The sequence below is a fragment of the Epinephelus fuscoguttatus genome, linkage group LG19 (assembly GCF_011397635.1).
Source record: "Epinephelus fuscoguttatus linkage group LG19, E.fuscoguttatus.final_Chr_v1".
NCBI lineage: Eukaryota > Metazoa > Chordata > Actinopteri > Perciformes > Serranidae > Epinephelus > Epinephelus fuscoguttatus.
Genome location: NC_064770.1, coordinates 27,416,295 through 27,434,829, shown reverse-complemented (window position 1 = coordinate 27,434,829; position 18,535 = coordinate 27,416,295). Strand labels below are relative to the sequence as shown.

The window sequence follows — 18,535 nt, the reverse complement described above, 5'->3', positions numbered from 1 at the left end:
GACTACTGGAACTCACTGTTAACATGCCTCAGGAAATCTTCAGTAGCTCGGCTTCAACTAGTGCAGAACGCTGCAGCTCGTATTTTAACTAGGACAAATCATACGTCACATATCACCCCAGCGTTAATGCCGGTTAACTTCAGAACTGATTTTAAGATCATTTTATTAACTTTTAAAGCTCAGCATGAGTGCTGAGTTATACAGCTGAGCTTCTGAATACCAATGCTCCAAGTCGTGACCTCGAGCCTGCCCTAACTAGTTGTCCCTAGATTGCGGTTGGTAACTAAAGGTGACCGGGCCTTTGCCATCGAGGCCCCGAAGCTCTGGAATTCTCTGCCTGAGGGGATTAGGCTGGCTAGCACATTACCTGTTTTTAACTTATTTTTAAATGCCTGATATTATATTACATGCATGCATTTTATGTTGCAGACTGACTTTTTTCTCGCTGTGATTAGGTGACGTCTGTCTGTAAAGTAAGATTTGTCAGCAGTATGGAGGTCTACTGGTCGTTGACAAAGTCTTCTCCTGAGTTAATGATGTGTCTCAGTGCGCTCAGTATCAGTGTATCAGTGTCATCGTCTGTGTCGATCTCTGAGTGGTAGTTCTTCACAGGAAAGATGCAGTACTCTGGAATACCCAGCGCCACACTCAGTTCCTCCATCTAAATATGAACATTCAACATTTAAGGAATGACAGCAAAGAGCTGATCAAAGGAGATTTTTGTGTAATGTAAAACAGACTTATATTCCAACTTGAATAACAACTCTCTACAAGGTCAATCACCAAGAGAAACTTACCTTATTCTTCAGGTACTTGCTCTTATACACGTTCTTTATGTCTTTTTTGACCTCTGGACAGACTTTGTCAATTTTGGTGAGAATAGCCACTTCAGGAATTCCTGCCGATACAGAGCAGAATCCAGTTTAATCAAGATATTGTTTGTCAGGTTATTGGATGAAACTTATGAAACCCAATAACTAACCCTATAACTCTTACCCATGTCTCTGGCTGCCAGTCTGACTTCCCTCATCTTTTCCACATGTTCATCACTCAGGATGTTCAATGTCTCAGCAGAGATGACACAAACCAGAACATGAACTTGGTCCTTCAGAGCGGGGTCTTTGTTGTAGTCTGGATTATTCTCTGATATTTTAGAGAGAGGATTGAACTGGAAAAGAACGTGAAATGAATTTTTTTTTTTTTTTTTAAATGACCTTTGCATGTAAATAGTTTCTACTTTATGATTTTTGTAAAGTGTTTAAAAGTTTAAAAAGCGTTGAATGAATTCAGTATATTTTACAGTGTATCCATCTTTAATGTGTCCCATCATGGCCAGTTTGATGTCTTCCACATTTGCTCCTCTGTTGGTATCCCTATCAAGGCCCATGATGTCAGTGAAGGCAAAAGGGTAAAACGTCCCTGGTCCTCCTTTTTGGATTTTGTAACTTTTGTACTGTAACACAGAAAAGTGCAGTTATAAGGACAACAGTGCCACCTATTGAGTGATGGCCATATAGCAGTTTGTGTCTTGCTCATCAGTTTCATCACAACTAGTTGCAACAGTGCTGCTCGTCTGATCTGTACACTGCAATGCATAAAAAGTAATACAGGCTTCCCTACATGCTAGAAAACTTTCTGCACACTGATGCCCACTGAACACAGCTGGTGCCCTTTTTCATTTTTTTGGCCCTGCCCCTCAGACAGCTTCAGTCCCCTAGTGACTGCAGTTGTCATTACAGGTGCATGCAAGAGTTGTTCAGGTTTTACAGTGCTTGAAATACATGACCTTGATTAAACCACATTCAAAAGTGATTCATACTTTTAGGGTGAAGCTGTGGTGAGAGATTGCATCTGCCAAAGCTCGTCCAGTGATTCTGCCCTGTAAAGCGCTGTCAACAGAGTTGATGAAGCTGGACTTCCCAGAACCAGAGGGTCCATGAATCTGAATTCTGAGCTGTTGGACCTCATCGTTATGAGGCTGATAATCCTTCACAACCTGCAGGTCTCTGTCTTTGTCACTGTTCAATAAAGAAAAGGTTAGATGAGATTTTAGATTTAAGGTAATACTTTATTACTACCATGGCAGGGAAATTTGCATTGTTGCAGCTGCAAAGGGGACAGTGCAAAAGAAGCAACATCAGTATAAAAAACAAAATACAAAACAATGTGCAAGAAATGAGTAAACAGGAAAAGGGCAAAATATAATAAATAGGCAGACTGAATTGCTGAGTTCACATTGTTGCAACATTATTGCAAGCAGGAAGTATAGATATTGACTAGTTTAGTATATACTGATATTGCACATGTGTGGTGATTGCCAGTTTTGGTTTGTGCGTACTACTGGAAGCAGTGTTGGTTGTGAAGTCTGACAGCAGCAGAGAGGCAGGAGTTACAATATCTCTCCTTCACACACTGCAGGTGAAGCAGCCTGTCACTAAAGGAGCTGCCCAGTGCTGTCAGAGTGTCCTGTATAGGGTGAGACATGTTCTCCCACAGAGATAATAGGTTAACCACCTTTCTCCTTTCCCTGACCACCTCCACTGAACATGCCATCACAGAATGACATAACAAAAGGTAGTCTCAACAAATGAATGTGTGCAGTTGTCCAATTTTGGTCTTAAAAATATTTTGTTGAAGAAAAGCCATTGTACACCAGAGGCACCAAAACATTAAACACATCACTCACCCCCATGGTATGTTCCTCCATTGTTCATCAAAAGCTGACAAGTAAAGGGCAAGAGTAACGTTTATGTAATACAAACACATACAACATTTTCTGTATATTTTAACACAAATGAAGAATCTCTAATTTTCTATCTGTACATAAGTTTAAACAATGTTCTGTAATATTCTGAGTAGCTTACTCTCAGGAGAAGGTGGGCGGCGTTCAGATTTCTTGAACGTATTCCCCATGGCTACAACAATACACTAGGCAACATGTAAAAAAAGAAAGAAAGAAACATTTTTACACCTTATTACCTAAAACCAAACCAAATGTCAACAAAAATTTTGAGAGTTAGTATTTCACATTTATTTATTTGTTCAGACTCAATGTGCTGCATGAGCACACTATCTATTATTTATGACTATTTTTAATTCTAAATGAAATAGCAAAAAATATACAATAAATCAAGTGTTAAAGAAAAGAAATTGACAGTAAAAAAGTTAAGAAAAGTTTAATCTAACATTTAGCAGTATAAATGTAATTTCAAAAATTCTTATCTCTGCGGTTATGCTGTGGTGGTGATGGTTTACTTCAAGTAATGCTTCTGAAACTAGTAAAATAAAATAAAAACTAGAAAATAGTAAAAGTGAAAGGGTAAACGAACAAAATATGAAAACGTTCACAGGCATTTTTCACCTTTACTTCATCAAAATAAAAATAGAAACAAAATGAAATTGACCTGCTCCATGCCTTTACTGATACAGTACTTACATTCAGTAATGTAAGAGCACTGGGTAAACAGCTATCAGACTAATATAGTTGAGATGGCTGCACTTATATTTTCTTGTTCTTTGCTGAACTTTTCCACCCTAATAACTTCTTTTTTTTTATTTATTTATTTTTTTTTACATTTACCAGTGTAAGTATCTTAAAAGGGAAAAAAATACCTACCTCAGTGGCTGTGTTGTGGTGGTGATGGTTTCCCACTTTTGTAGAAACATTAAAGCACTTAACTATCAGGCGCTGACGTTCCTAAGTGTATTGCAAAGACATGGTTAGTATGCCGAGGAGTGTCCAGTAGTTGGCTGATGCCCGTTTAGTGTTATGTTGATGTGAGTCGTGTGAGGCAACACAATTTTTAATATGCTAAGATCCTTTTGGTTTCCTTTTAATCATATGATATGAAAGAACTTCCTCTCATGGTCAGGTCGTTTGCTGCAGCTCAGCAAAATACTGCGTGTTTATAACCAAAAATGCAAATAACCAACCTAATTTGAAGTGAAACTACTGTCAGATTTTGAACAGCTGATAGAACTTCCCTCCACAATGCCCAGCCCCCACACAAAGGTTCAAGTAGTTCTTGGACACCCAGGGGTCCAAGGGCAAATTTTCAGTGACTGCTGCAGTACCATGACGACACGTTGCTCACCTGAACTCGGGAAACATTGACCAAGTGAGTATCCTGCAGGTAGACTGAGAGTCAAGTGATGACTTATTGATCAAGCTGTGGTTCTCTGCCCATAAAGCACTGCCTCACTTGTGATGGCACCAGATTGTGGTGTCTCTCTTATTGCTGGGTTGCAGCCTTCACCTCGTTCTTATTACCCTGTCTCTAAGCAGTGGCGTGCAAGCCTTCAGCGATGCACATTCATATTCTCACATTTCTTTCTTTCTTCTTCTTTTTTTTATTTTTTAACTTTTTTGGAGGTTCCAGTGTCCTCATACTTTTTCCAACAAATGTTGTTCAAACTTCAAAGTGTTCAGTAGCTAAAACAATCTGTGCTGTCATTCAGATCTTTCCTAAAATATTCAACTTTTTTTGCCCATTGATATGAATGGACAGGTTATTCAAATTCTGAGCATTCCATCCATCTTTGTACCTCGTGAACTCCTTTCAAATCTCTTTATACTCATTAATACTTTCACTTTGAAACTTCATTCAAACTTTAAACAAATCATGGCTCTTTGTACTTGATTGTATTAGTTTTGCTTGGGGCTGATGTGGACCCTCAAGCTGTACTATGTATGGAACCATGTCAGCATACACGTTTTTGTAAATGTGTGATGTCGGTTTTTTTATGCTGCAAGATGACAGCATAGGCAGCAGACACGTCGCGACTCGCTCTGCTTCATTAAATGTATAAATCCCTCTGATTGAGAGTACATTGCTAGAACTTCGGGATAAACCATCTTACAGTGTTCTGAACTCGTATTTTATATTTATTCATTTCACTACTTCAGAATGACCACCAGAAAAGGTTCGAAGCTGGTAAACGATGGCAAACAAGCAGGCACACCTGAGGACAACACCACGCAATCACAGCCCGGCAAGGAAGCTCCACCTGCCTGGTTTCTTTCGGAAATGGAGAAGGGTTACTCCAAGATACACGACATGGTAGAGGACCGCTTGAGTATAATAAATAAGGTGGTGGAGAAAATACATAGTGAGCATTCAGCTATCAATAAAAAGTTGGCGGATCTTTCGGCTAAACAGACGGAATATGAAGTGACTGCTGTGGATCTACGTGTAAATATTGCCGACTTTAAGAAAGAGACTAATGCTGCAATTGAAGAGCTCCAAGGAAAACTTGAAGACATGGAAAATAGAGCCAGGCGAAATAACTTACGCTTGGTGGGCTTCCCCGAAGGAGCTGAAGGCGGTGATGGTGTAAGCTTTCTACAGGAATAGCTACCAAAGATCCTGAAAGTATATGTCCATTGAAATTGAAAGGTGCCACCGTACCCTGCGACCTCAACCAGCTGAGCATGACAGACCACGGGCGCTGGTTATTCGCCTGCTGCGCAGCAGCAATATGGAGAAAATCCTCGCCGCTGCTCGAGAGCAAAAAAAGTTGGAGTACGGGAACTCCACCATCATGATCTTCAGAGATGTGTCCATAGCGTTGTACAAGCGGCAGAAAGATTTCACTGACCTGAAGAAACTGCTGTGGAGATGTGACACAAAATACAGCCTGCACAAGGAGGGAAAAGGAAACAATCAAAATTAGTTTTTTTTTCTGTGTATCTAGACCTAACTGTTGGTCCTTTTTTTTCTTTCTTTCTTTTCATTCTCTCTTCTAATAAGGGAAAGAATTAAAACAACATTATTTACATTATTCATTTTATTTTAATTATTATCAATTTAGTCCCTACAATGGGGCAGTTGTTGGGTTGGAAAGGTGACTTAGATCACCAGTATGTGAAGTATATAGATCGATCTGCACTTCATTAGGAAATTCATTTCTTGTTTGCCTTATGTCTTTAATATGTTTTTGCTTTTTATATACTTTAAGCCGTCTCTGTTTTACCTTCATCATATAGATTACTTTGCCAATCTAATGGACGAGTTCTCTCATTGAGTAACAAGTAAGTTATGAATAGTTCTATACATTATAGATATATGACATGGAATGTTAATGGGTTAAACCAGGCTTTGAAAAGGAAAAAAAATCTTAATTTTCTATATCAGAGTGCTCATTTCATTTTCTTACAAGAGACTCAGTAGCAGAACATGTTAAATGAGGACGTCAATGGACGGGGCAGATTTTTTTCTCCTCATTTTCCTCTCAGGCAAGGGGTGTCATCACCCTGATTAGTAATAAAGTGCCTTTTCAGCAGGATAGAGTAATGAAAGATGAAGTGGGCCGCTATGTTATAGTAAGAGGCTTTGTAGCCTCTGAACCAATAGTTCTTGTAAATGTTTATGGACCAAATTTTGATGATCCACAATTTTTTTATAACCTGTTTCTGAATTTAAATCGCCCCTCTTCTGAGCTTATAATTGGTGGTGACCTGAACCTGACCCTGGATATATTAGATAGATCAGCTACTAATCGGTTCTCTCTTACAGCTGCAGCTAAGATATTAAAACAAGAACTGTCCTATCACAACCTCATTGATGTTTGGAGGTTTCGTAACATAAATAAATGGGAATACTCTTTCTACTCTCACAGACATAATAGTTACTCTAGAATAGATTTATTTTATTTATATGTTGGGAAGGAACATCTCATATCCTCCTGTGATTATTTACCTAGAGTAATTTCTGATCATTCTCCGTTAGTGATACTTACTGAGCATGGACAAACCACAGTAGGGAGGAAGCGGTGGAGCTCTAGCAACTACCTTCTTAATGACCTAGAATATATTAATCTTATTAATACCAATATTGAGACCTTTTTAGAGCTAAACAAGCATACTGCTTCCTCGTCAATTATATGGGACTCCCTGAAAGCCTTTTTAAGAGGTCTAACTATTTCATATACTGTACATCTAGGAAATGTAAACAGAATGGCTCTAAACTAAGCTCCTTAGAATCAGCTATATCTACTTTGGAAAAAAACATATAGAGACTCAGGAAAATAAATATCTACTACAACAAAACACTAAAAGACTAGAATATAACATCATTAGTAGGGGAGAATGCTCTTTTAAGAACTAGAGCCCCAATATTATCAGCATGGAGAGAAGTCGGGTTCACTACTTGGCAGATTCAAAGGGAAGATGCTAATAGAATAATTTCCTTAATTCAACTGAAAGATGGCTCGATAACTAGGGAGCCGCAGCTAATTAATGCAGCATTTACAGAATTTTATAGAACATTATATACTTCTCAAGGGAGCAATTTAGCCTCAACAAGGACTTTCTTAAATTCCTTATCTGTCTCTGCTATATCAGAGGAGGATAAAGAAAGTTTAGAAGTTGACATTACTGAGGAGGAGGTTCAAAGGGCGATACGCTGTCTGCCAGGGGGCAAAGCTCCTGGGCAGGATGGATTCCCCATCGATTTTTATGGGAAGTTTTTGTCTAGGCTCTTTTGCCCCTTGGTAGATATGTACAAGGAGACCCTTTATAATGGGAAACTACCCAGTGCATTAGAACAAGCATTAATTATTTTGTTACTTAAACCAGGGAAGGAGGCTAATCTTTGTGGTTCTTATAGACCAGTTTCCCTATTAAACACGGATTATAAAATCCTAGCTAAAATTATTGCAAACAGATTAGCTCCCCTTGTACCTGAACTGGTAGCCATGGATCAAACTGGGTTTGTCATCAACCGTTCTTCTTATGATAACATTCGAAGGTTTTACAATATTCTTTATTTTTCGAAAAAGATCAAAGTGCCTGTTCTAGCCATCTCTTTGGATGCTGAAAAGGCCTTTGATCATGTTGAATGGAGCTTTTTATTTTGTGTTCTTGAGAAAATGAATTTTGGTCCCAGATTCATGGCTATGATTAAAACCCTTTATCAATACCCAAAGGCAGCAATTCTCACTAACTCTGACATTTCTTCTCAGTTTCCTTTGACTAGAGCAGGGGTTGGCAACCTTTACTATCGTAAGAGCCATTTTTGACCAAAAATAATTTTCAGAAATCTAGGTGGAGCCACAAAATATATTTGAGACTCTTAATGAAGGTAAAAAGGCCTATTAAGTCTGAATTAGCCTATACTCGGAGTCTAAATGAGCATTCATTCATGTCTTACCACAAGGTAACGACTCTACAGGGCACTGTTCATGATTATTTGGTACTTTATCTTTGCAGAGCTGCCGGTGGAAGTAAACAAATCTGTCCGCACACTACTTAATTCTCTATCTTATTCTGAGACTTTTACTTTTTGATCTGGCATCCATAGCTAACCAGCTAGGAGGACTCCAGGAGAGCCTCTGCTGTGGGGGTTTGGCAAAATTTCAAGGCAAAGGTGCCGGGCAGTAGATGTGTTACGCACATTTTAGTTATTTTTATTTGGTTTGGAGGCTTCACAGTTTTACAATTGGAGAATGCAGGAGTTTCTTTAGGCCTACAACACTGATATATAAAAAAGAAAAATGTTAAAAAACATAACCATTGTTCATTTCCATGTATTTTTTTTTTGTCAAGGAGCCACTGGAGAGGTGCTAAAGAGCCACGTGTGGCTCCGGAGCCTCAGGTTGCCTACCCCTGGACTAGAGGAACCCGGCAAGGGTGCCCCCTCTTGCCTCTTCTTTTTGCTCTGGTAATTGAGCCATTGGCCATTGCAATACGATCAAACCCACAGATCCATGGAGTACCAGTTGGAAACATCAAACACACCATTTCATTATATGTTGATGACATAATGCTTTTTTTTTTTTTTTTTTTTTAACTAAGCCTGAGATATCTTTTCCTGCATTGGTTGATTTATTGGAGATCTATTGTTCTATATCACGTATCACGTATCACGTAAGATACCAAAACCTGTTCTTTAGTCCGAAACATTTTTTATTTTATTTTGAAAGAGACTGTATATAAACCGTAAATTTCCTATAAAAACTGAAGTGTATTTTGAAAGAAGACAATGTAGTTAACAGGCACAACTTGACACAGTGTCCGAGAAAGTCAACAACCAGACGTGGAAAGTCCATGACCAAACGTCAATATGTGACGAGGTCAGAGTGAGAATGTGTTGCTTTAGTTAACAACAACTCCCTTCTAAAATGAAACAGTTTTTGTAGTTGCTGGAAATGATTTAAGCTGCAAGTGTACTTTTAATAATTCTGTTTTGATTGGATTTATTACACCTGGTTGATATTACTGTTTTATTACTGTGAGTATCTGCAGAATTAGAATAAAAGAACTCATCTGTAGTTCAAGTTAAAGTGTTTTGTGCTCACTTTGATTAGTTAAAGTGTTTCCTAAATAATCCTGTAGCCTAGTCTCCACAGTGACGTAAACTTCCAGATTGTGTGCGACTGAGTCAGGTCCATAGACGAGGCTCTGATGGGTTGGTCTAGACTCATAAATTAACATTTTCCTAGCAGCAAAAGTAAACTTGGCAGCAGTGTGAGTCATTTCCAATGGGCTGCATTACAACACAGTCTACTCATGGACTAGAAGGAATGAAATCAATGGAAACTAGTGACGCACTTCAGTACTGTCATTTATTGTGGATTCAGCTGAGCAGCAGTACTGTAACACAATGTGTCATTATCAAGCAGTTTCAGACATAGACAGCATATGTAATCAGTAGTCTAAAAAAGTTACACTTCTGAACCTAATTTAGCCCAATTTTAACCTAGACATGTCCTCTGACCTGCTCATCACCAGATTCATGATTACTGAGAGACTACAACACCAAAAATGACCAGCTAAGAAAACAAAACATATTAGTGTAGATAATGCATAGTGAGTATGATACAGCTTTTTAATACTTAATCAGACGAACCAATAATGGAGACTCTATGTATTACATGCACACAAATAAAAACCAAAAAGCCCATTTTATGTTGCAGACTGACTTTTTTCTCGCTGTGATTAGGTGAGATTTGTCTGTAAAGTAAGATTTGTCAGCAGTATGGAGGTCTACTGGTCGTTGACAAAGTCTTCTCCTGAGTTAATGATGTGTCTCAGTGCGCTCAGTATCAGTGTATCAGTGTCATCGTCTGTGTCGATCTCTGAGTGGTAGTTCTTCACAGGAAAGATACTTTTCTCAGGAATACCCAGCACCACCTTTATTTTCTCCATCTAAATATGAACATTCAACATTTAAGGAATGACAGCAAAGAGCTGATCAAAGGAGATTTTTGTGTAATGCAATGTAAAACAGACTTATATTCCAACTTGAATAACAACTCTCTACAAGGTCAATCACCAAGATAAACTTACCTGTTTCTTCAGGTACTTGCTCTTATACACGTTCTTTATGTCTTTTTTGACCTCTGGACAGACTTCATCAATCTTGGTGAGAATAGCCACTTCAGGAATTCCTGCCGATACAGAGCAGAATCCAGTTTAATCAAGATATTGTTTGTCAGGTTATTGGATGAAACTTATGAAACCCAATAACTAACCCTATAACTCTTACCCATGTCTCTGGCTGCCAGTCTGACTTCCCTCATCTTATTCACATGTTCATCACTCAGGATGCTTGATGTCTCAGCAGAGATGACACAAACCAGAACATGAACTTGGTCCTTCAGAGCGGGGTCTTTGTTGTAGTCTGGATCATTCTCTGATATTTTAGAGAGAGGATTGAACTGGAAAAGAATGTAAAATTAAAAGAATGACCTTTGCATGTAAATGCTTTCTACTGTATTTTCATTTTCATTGTTAGTGCTAAACAGATCTCAAAGCTGGATTGATTTACTGAAATATATCCAAAAGAGTTTAATGAATTCAATATATTTTACAGTGTATCCATCTTTAATGTGTCCCATCATGGCCAGTTTGATGTCTTCCACATTTGCTCCTCTGTTGGTTTCCCTGTCAAGGCCCATGATGTCAGTGAAGGCAAAAGGGTAAAACGTCCCTGGTCCTCCTTTTTGGATTTTGTAACTTTTGTACTGTTAAACAGAAAAGTGCAGTTATAAAAACAACAGTGCTATTGATTTAATGATGGCCATAAAGCAGTTTGTATCTTGTTAGTTTCATTACATCTAGTTGCAACACTGCTGCTGCCTGATCTGTACACTGCAATCTCTAAAAAGTAATACAGGCTTCCCTACATGCTAGAAAACGTTCCGCACACTGATGCCCACTGAACACAGCTGGTGCCCTTTTTCATTTTTTTGGCCCTGCCCCTCAGACAGCTTCAGTCCCCTAGTGACTGCAGTTATTGTTGCAGCTGCATGCAATAGTTCAGGTTTTACAGTGCTTGTTCATACTTTTACGGTGAAGCTGCCGTGAGAGATTGCATCTGCCAAAGCTCGACCAGTGATTCTGCCTTGTAAAGCGCTGTCAACAGAGTCGATGAAGCTGGACTTCCCAGAACCAGAGGGTCCATAAAGCAGAATTCTGAGCTGCTGGATTTCATCGTTATGAGGCTGATAATCCTTCACAACCTGCAGGTCTCTGTCTTTGAGGCTGTTCAATAAAGAAAAGGTTAGATGAGATTTTAGATTTAAGATAAGATAATACTTTATTACTACCATGGCAGGGAAATTTGCATTGTTACAGCTGCAACGAGGACAGTGCAAAAGAAGCAACATCAGTAAAAATAAATAAATAAAGAAAGAAAGAAAACAAAACAAAACAACTATGTATAAGAAACGAGTAAACAGGAAAAGGGCAAAACATAATAAATAGGCAGACTGAATTGCTGAGTTCACATTGTTGCAACATTATTGCAAGCAGGAAGTATAGATATTGACTAGTTTAGTATATACTGATATTGCACATGTGTGGTGATTGCCAGTTTTGGTTTGTGCGTACTACTGGAAGCAGTGTTGGTTGTGAAGTCTGACAGCAACAGAGAGGCAGGAGTTACAATATCTCTCCTTCACACACTGCAGGTGAAGCAGTCTGTCACTAAAGGAGCTGCCCAGTGCTGTCAGAGTGTCCTGTATAGGGTGGGACATGTTCTCCCACAGAGATAATAGGTTAACCACCTTTCTCCTTTCCCTGACCACCTCCACTGAACATGCCATCACAGAATGACATAACAAAAGGTAGTCTCAACAAATGAGTGTTTGCAGTTGTCCAATTTTGGTCTTAAAAATATTTTGTTGAAGAAAAGCCATTGTACACCAGAGGCACCAAAACATTAAACACATCACTCACCCCCATGGTATGTTCCTCCATTGTTCATCAAAAGCTGACAAGTAAAGGGCAAGAGTAACGTTTATGTAATACAAACACATACAACATTTTCTGTATATTTTAACACAAATGAAGAATCTCTAATTTTCTATCTGTACATAAGTTTAAACAATGTTCTGTAATATTCTGGGTAGCTTACTCTCGGGAGAAGGTGGGCGGGGTTCAGATTTGGAGAATGTATATCCCATGGCTACAATAAGATGTTGAGGCAACATGTAAAAAAGAAACATTTTTACACCTTATTACCTAAAACCAAACCAAATGTCAAAAACAGTTTTGGGACTTAATATTTCACAACATTTATTTCCACGTTCAGACTCAACATGCTGCATGAGCACACTATCTGTTATTTATGACTATTTTTAATTCTAAATGAAATAGCTGAAAATATACAATAAATGTGTTCAAGAAGGGAAAGTGAAAGAAAAAAGGTTAACAAACAAAATAAGAAAAGGTGTACAGGCATTTTTTACTTTCACCTGATCAAACTTAAGACAGAAATTAAAATTAAATTGACCCACTTATTTTAAACCTGTTAAGACGATTGGGTAAACAGCTACCAGACTCATCTACCTCAAGATGATTGTACTCTCTGGTATTTCCTTGTTCTTTGTTCAACCTGTCCAGCCTAATCTAACATTTAGCAGTATAAATATAATTTCAAAAATTCTTACCTCTGCAGTTGTGCTGTGGTGGCAATGGTTTACTTCAAGTAATGCTTCTGAAACTGTCTACAGTCTCCTGTAGAAAAATCAAAGCAGTTAACAAGTATGAGTTGACGTACCTAAGAGAGTCACAAAGACATGGTTAGCATACCTAAGAGTGTCCTGTAGTTGTCAATGCTTGTTTGGTGTTTTCTACATTGATGCATATCTTTTGAGACCACACAGCTTGTAATATTTTCAGCATCCTTTTGGTTTCCCATGGGTTGTGTGATTTGACAGAATTTTATCTCATGGCAGATTCTTAACAGGCATGTGGGGGCTTTGTGGGTCGGGTGTGTCACACGTTGTATTGCAGGTTCACATGACCCAAATAATACTGTTTAAGTTTTAAAAGCTGGAAAATCCCTCCAGAATGCCCAGCCCCAGCACGAAGGTGTCAGCCTTTGTGCTGGGGCTGGGCAGCAGATTGCAGCAGATTGCCTACCTGAACTCTGTCATAACCTGGCTCCCAGGCCATGACAAATACAGGAGGACACAGTGGGTGGTGTTAAGGTAGTTATTGTAACAAAGTAAACAGCTAAAAAGAAACTATATTCGGAGTGTGGCTAATCAGTAAGTTAGTGATGTAGATGTGAGTGAGTGAAAAATAGAGTAGTGTAAGGTGCTGTGAGGTGAAACAAAAGAAAAATCCAAACAAAGGGGATAAGTCCAAGTCTAGACAGAGAAAGAGCAACACTTTAGCTGGGCTTCAGTTCTCCAGAGGCACTCAACCCAGGTGTTCTGTGCTAAGAGATGTTAAATTTCAGCTGTTATGTTTCAGTTTATATGAAATAAATTAGACCCATTACAAAATGTTGGAGGGGATGGGAAAGGGGTGTGTCTGCTGTACCTACACCCCTCCTTTAAAAAAAGTGATGAGGTTTATTGTTGTATATATTGCCATTGTGTATTCATTAGGCCTACACTTAAATATTAACTAGGCCTTTTTAAAAGAAAAAAAAACTTACCTCAGTGGCTGTGTTGTGGTGGTGATGGTTTCCCACTTTTGTAGAAACATTAAAACACTTAACTATCAGGCGCTGACGTTCCTAAGTGTATTGCAAAGACATGGTTAGTATGCCGAGGAGTGTCCAGTAGTTGCTGATGCCCGTTTAGTGTTATGTTGATGTGAGTCCTGTGAGGCAACACAGTTTTTAATGTGCTAAGATCCTTTTGGTTTCCTTTTAATCATATGATATGAAAGAACTTCCTCTCATGGTCAGGTCGTTTGCTGCAGCTCAGCAAAATACTGCGTGTTTATAACCAAAAATGCAAATAAACAAGAAATAAAGAACAAGGAATGCTTAAGAAAAGAGGTAACACTGAGGACCAGAGACCATACAGTATGAACAAAGACAAATAATATGAAAAGACAGAGGAGAAGCTATGATAAAAAGACTTTAAAACAGCAAAAATTATAGGTATTTGTCTCTGAGCATTGAATGGGACTTTGTTCACAGCAGTGTTAATTTTGACAAGAATTTTTAATTTCATTTTAGTCTTTAGACTGGATTTAGTTAAAGTCACATTTTAGTCTTTTAGTTTAGTTTTGTTTTGTTTTAGTTAAAATTTAGTCAGTGGAAATCAGTTTTAGTTTTAGTCTTATTTTAGTCTTTTGACGTAATTTGACAGTTTTGTTATACTGTAATAGATTTTGCAAAAGGATGTTTGTCATGGTAGTAAAAACTTCATTGTAAGCATAGCTTTAACTATGTGTTTAGTCATTTAAACCTAGAATGTACCATATTACTCTTGTATAATAAAAATTAATGTCTAAGGCTTGTTAGAAAAAGTGCTATGCATGTCCTTCACAGGTTCTTGTTTATTTTCTGTATATTTGTACAACAAGTGACTTACAACCTGCAAGAATAAAGCTCCAATCCTCTTAAGGCATCAAAAGAAGATCATAACAGCTTAACTGTTATGCCCATTTTAATTTAGTAGGCTATTTTCTTACAAGGGCATCAAAACCTAGCCAACACATTTAATCATATGCCCATTTTAAATCAGTGTTTAACTCTAGGACCGCCAGGATTACAGCGCCCCTCCAAGCACTGCACCGTCATTATGTAACTTCATTGTTTATGCTGTCCGTGTGCTCAGAAGCACACAAAAAATGCATTTTTGAGTAATTTCCAAGAAGTTATGATAAAATAAAATAAAAATATTACAGACTATAAAATAGGACTGACAACCTCTTCAGTGTCTCATGTCAATAAATTAACACGATTTCTCGGCTTTTTATAATGCCTTTTTTTGTTGTTGTTTTTGCTGCCGCGCTGCTGCTGCGCCGTGTCTCCAGGTAAAAGTGGTGATTTGCTAAATACATTCTACAATAATAAATTAGATCAACTTTTGGTCTATAATATTATTGGCTATATTACGCATTTTAATAATAATAATAAAAAAAAAAACCTTAAGAATAAAAGAAATAAACACCGAAATAATTAGTGGAAACTTTTTTCTATTGATACTCCTCCCCTCTGACATAGTAACACACACACACACACACACACACACACACACACACACACACACACACACATTGAACACGTAATTGAATGAATGAATGAATGAATGAATGAATGAACATTGGAAGCGGTTCAGCCACAGTCTCGCCGGCTGGCGCGGTCACTGTTGAGATTACATTCGTTTTTGATTATTAACAAAATGTTTTTTTTATTGACCGTATGAATGGTTTTGTTTTCAAATTAGTATTTGAAAACGAAAATGTATGCTTTGGTGTACTTTTATAGAGTTTTGCAACATGTATGACCTGTATGTATCAAAATGTATAATTTACAGCAGCATAAATCTTCTCTTCTTTTTCTTCCCACTTGACAAGTCGCAGGTGAAGATAATCCGCTCATAATTACTTCCGTTCGGCTCAACGCTCTGACCAGGCGTCGTTGTTCCCGGCTTCCCGCTGTGGAGCCAAGGCTTCTGTGTGGCAAAACTGGACGTGCACTGCCACCGTGCAGAGGGCGGGGGAATGTCTAATCAGGCTTCTTTAGTTTAAGTTATTAAGACCCACTGGGAGAGGTCAGGTCATTTTGAGTTGGACTTGTCTAGACACCAAGGACACCACAAGTCGGGTTTAGTTCTAGGTCTAGGAAGGGGCCTTCTCTTAGAGATGAGGATTTCCCCTTCACCCACCAACGGGGATTTGGGGAGGAAGGAACAATCTCCCCACCTTTGGAAGTTCCCCTGTTTTCTGATTTATTTTATGGTAACTGTTCACAAGTATTTAGTTCAGAACTGTTTGGGAGCACATTTTCTGAGAGCAACAAAATATAATGATGGCTAGTACTGTCAAATTAATGTCACTGAACAGAAGGGGTTATGAAAAAATTGAAGAAGGAAAAAGCACAAATCACATTCTTACAAGAGACTCATTTATCCCAGTCAGAGCATGGTAAATTAAAAAGAAACGGCTACAGGAACCTATATTATAGTTCATATAAAGAGGGACACAGAAGGGGGGTCGTAACATTAATATCAAACACAATTCAATTTGACTATGAAAAGGAACTCAGAGATAGAGAAGGTATAGAAGATATAGTAAAGGGTAGACTAGAAAATGAACCAATAACATTGATAAATATATATGCACCCCCAGAGAGTGACAAAAATTTCTTCAAGTCCTTGTTCAATGTCATAGCTGTAGAAGCAAAGGGAATCTTAATATGCGGGGGAGATATGAATGTTGTTATGAAACACAATATGGAATACAACGAGTCTTAAAAGAACTAAAATGCATTTAACTGAAGCAATAATTACAGTTATTCCCAAACAAGGAAGAGATAAAGAGCACTGTGGGAATTACAGACCTATCTCGCTATTAAATGTGGACTATAAAATATATAGAACAATCATTTCAAAACGATTGAACTCATAACAGAAATTATAGAGGAAGACCAAACAGGATTCATAAGAGGGCGGCAAATGCAGGACGATGTCAGAAGAGCTTTGCACATTATAGATCAAGCACAACATAAAAAACAAAGCACTATATTAGTAAGCATAGATGCTGAAAAAGCATTTGACTGTGTAAATTGGAGATTTTTATATCAAGTGTTGTAACGGTTTGGATTTAACAGTAAATCGGTACAATGCATAAAGACTATATCAACTGCCCACCGCAAGAATTAAGATAAATGGAAACTTTCATTCATCTTCTAATTGCTTCATCCTCTTGAGGGTTGTGGGGGGGCTGGAGCCTATCCCAGCTGACATCGGGCGAGAGGCAGGGTACACCCTGGACAGGTTGCCAGACTATTGCAGGGCTGACACATAGAGACAAACAACCATTCACGCTCAGATTCACACCTACGGACAATTTAGAGTTATCAGTTAACCTAGTCCCCAATCTGCATGTCTTTGGACTGTGGGAGGAAGCCGGAGTGCCCGGAGAGAACCCACGCTGACACGGGGAGAACATGCAAACTCCGCACAGAAGGGCTCCCACACCCGGGATCGAACCGGCAACCCTCTTGCTGTGAGGCAACAGTGCTAACCACCACACCACCGTGCCGCCCCAGGACATTACTCTTTCTTTTAATTATATTTGTTTCTTCTACTGTCCTTAATGGCACGTGTGCTGTGTTTGTTGATGCATATGTGAAAATGAGGAAAATCAATAAAAATTAAAAGTGAAAAAAAAAAGATGGTGAAAGTCTGAGTAGGGCGGTAGATTATGAGGGGCCGCCAGGGACATTATTCAGAATTACCTCTCACACACACATGTGAAATGCTCTTACATACGCTACTGAAACACTCTCACGTACACTACTGAAAAATTATTCGCTCGCATACACTACTGAAACACTCTTACACACACATGTGAAATGCTCTCATATACACTACTGAAATGCTCTCACACACGCTACTGAAATGCTCTCAAACACACTTCTGAAATGCTCTCATATACACTACTGAAATGCTCTCACACACACTACTGAAACATTTTCATATACACTACTGAAATGCTCTCACACACACTACTGAAACGCTTTCGTTTACACTACTAAAATGCTCTTACATACACTACTGAAATTGTCTCACACAAACAACTGAAATGCGTTTTACATACACAGTTGAAACACTCATACATATGACTGAAATACACTTAGAAACACAACAGAGATAATGCAGCTCAAACCCTAATTACTACTTGCAATTAAACAAAAAGAAGAAGACGACTGAAGGCTGCTGGAAACTGTCCAACTTGACCACAGCTTTTTGTCTCTGTCCCTTGCTGCTGCCACCTGATCTCGTCTGCTTTCCAGGCGAGGCACAGTTCATCCCAAACAAGCCTATTATCTTCCTTTATTGCTGCTTAGCCAGCTACTGCTGCTACGAATGAAATGTCTACACACAAAACAGCATTTTAATGTTAACATAGGACAACATACCTCTATATTAGGCTTTTTTTTCCTCCTCATCTTTCCTGTTTCTTCCTTGCATAAGTGAAGTCTTGGAGCTTTTTCCATTATGAAATAAAATGTGAAAATAGATATCTGCCTCTTGACAGTCTAGCAGTCTCTATGACACTGTGATGTGCACCAAACCCTAACTTTCAGTTTGCACAGTAGAAACGCAGGTCAGGGCA

General features: G+C 38.5%; 1 protein-coding gene across 2 annotated transcripts; it reads right to left on the bottom strand.

The window, feature by feature from the left end:
• Nucleotides 1-251: 251 nt before the first annotated feature.
• Nucleotides 252-14,036, bottom strand: LOC125879467 (interferon-induced protein 44-like). Of its 2 annotated transcripts, none has more exons than XM_049561369.1 (9): nucleotides 13,893-14,036; nucleotides 12,895-12,961; nucleotides 12,360-12,410; nucleotides 12,182-12,215; nucleotides 11,287-11,485; nucleotides 10,813-10,965; nucleotides 10,488-10,659; nucleotides 798-898; nucleotides 252-661 (listed from the first exon to the last, which is right to left on the bottom strand). In XM_049561369.1, the coding sequence occupies exons 3-9, from the start codon at nucleotides 12,406-12,408 to the stop codon at nucleotides 500-502; spliced, it is 870 nt and encodes a 289-aa protein (XP_049417326.1). In that variant the 5' UTR covers nucleotides 12,409-12,410; nucleotides 12,895-12,961; nucleotides 13,893-14,036; the 3' UTR covers nucleotides 252-499. The 2 variants fall into 2 exon arrangements, with proteins under 2 accessions (XP_049417326.1, XP_049417325.1); XM_049561368.1 differs by lacking the exons at nucleotides 252-661; nucleotides 798-898 and adding exons at nucleotides 9,556-10,147; nucleotides 10,289-10,389.
• Between the last annotated feature and the right edge of the window lie 4,499 nt (nucleotides 14,037-18,535).

What these genes read in the sequence shown, in the direction of transcription:
- LOC125879467 (XM_049561369.1), bottom strand. Translation starts at nt 12,408, where the DNA reads ATGGGATATACATTCTCCAAATCTGAACCCCGCCCACCTTCTCCCGAG. An exon ending in ACGGCAGCTTCACCGTAAAA is followed by an intron (nt 10,966 to 11,286) that starts GTATGAACAAGC and finishes TCTGTTTAACAG; the next exon opens with TACAAAAGTTACAAAATCCA. An exon ending in ACTGGCAGCCAGAGACATGG is followed by an intron (nt 899 to 10,487) that starts GTAAGAGTTATA and finishes CTGTATCGGCAG; the next exon opens with GAATTCCTGAAGTGGCTATT.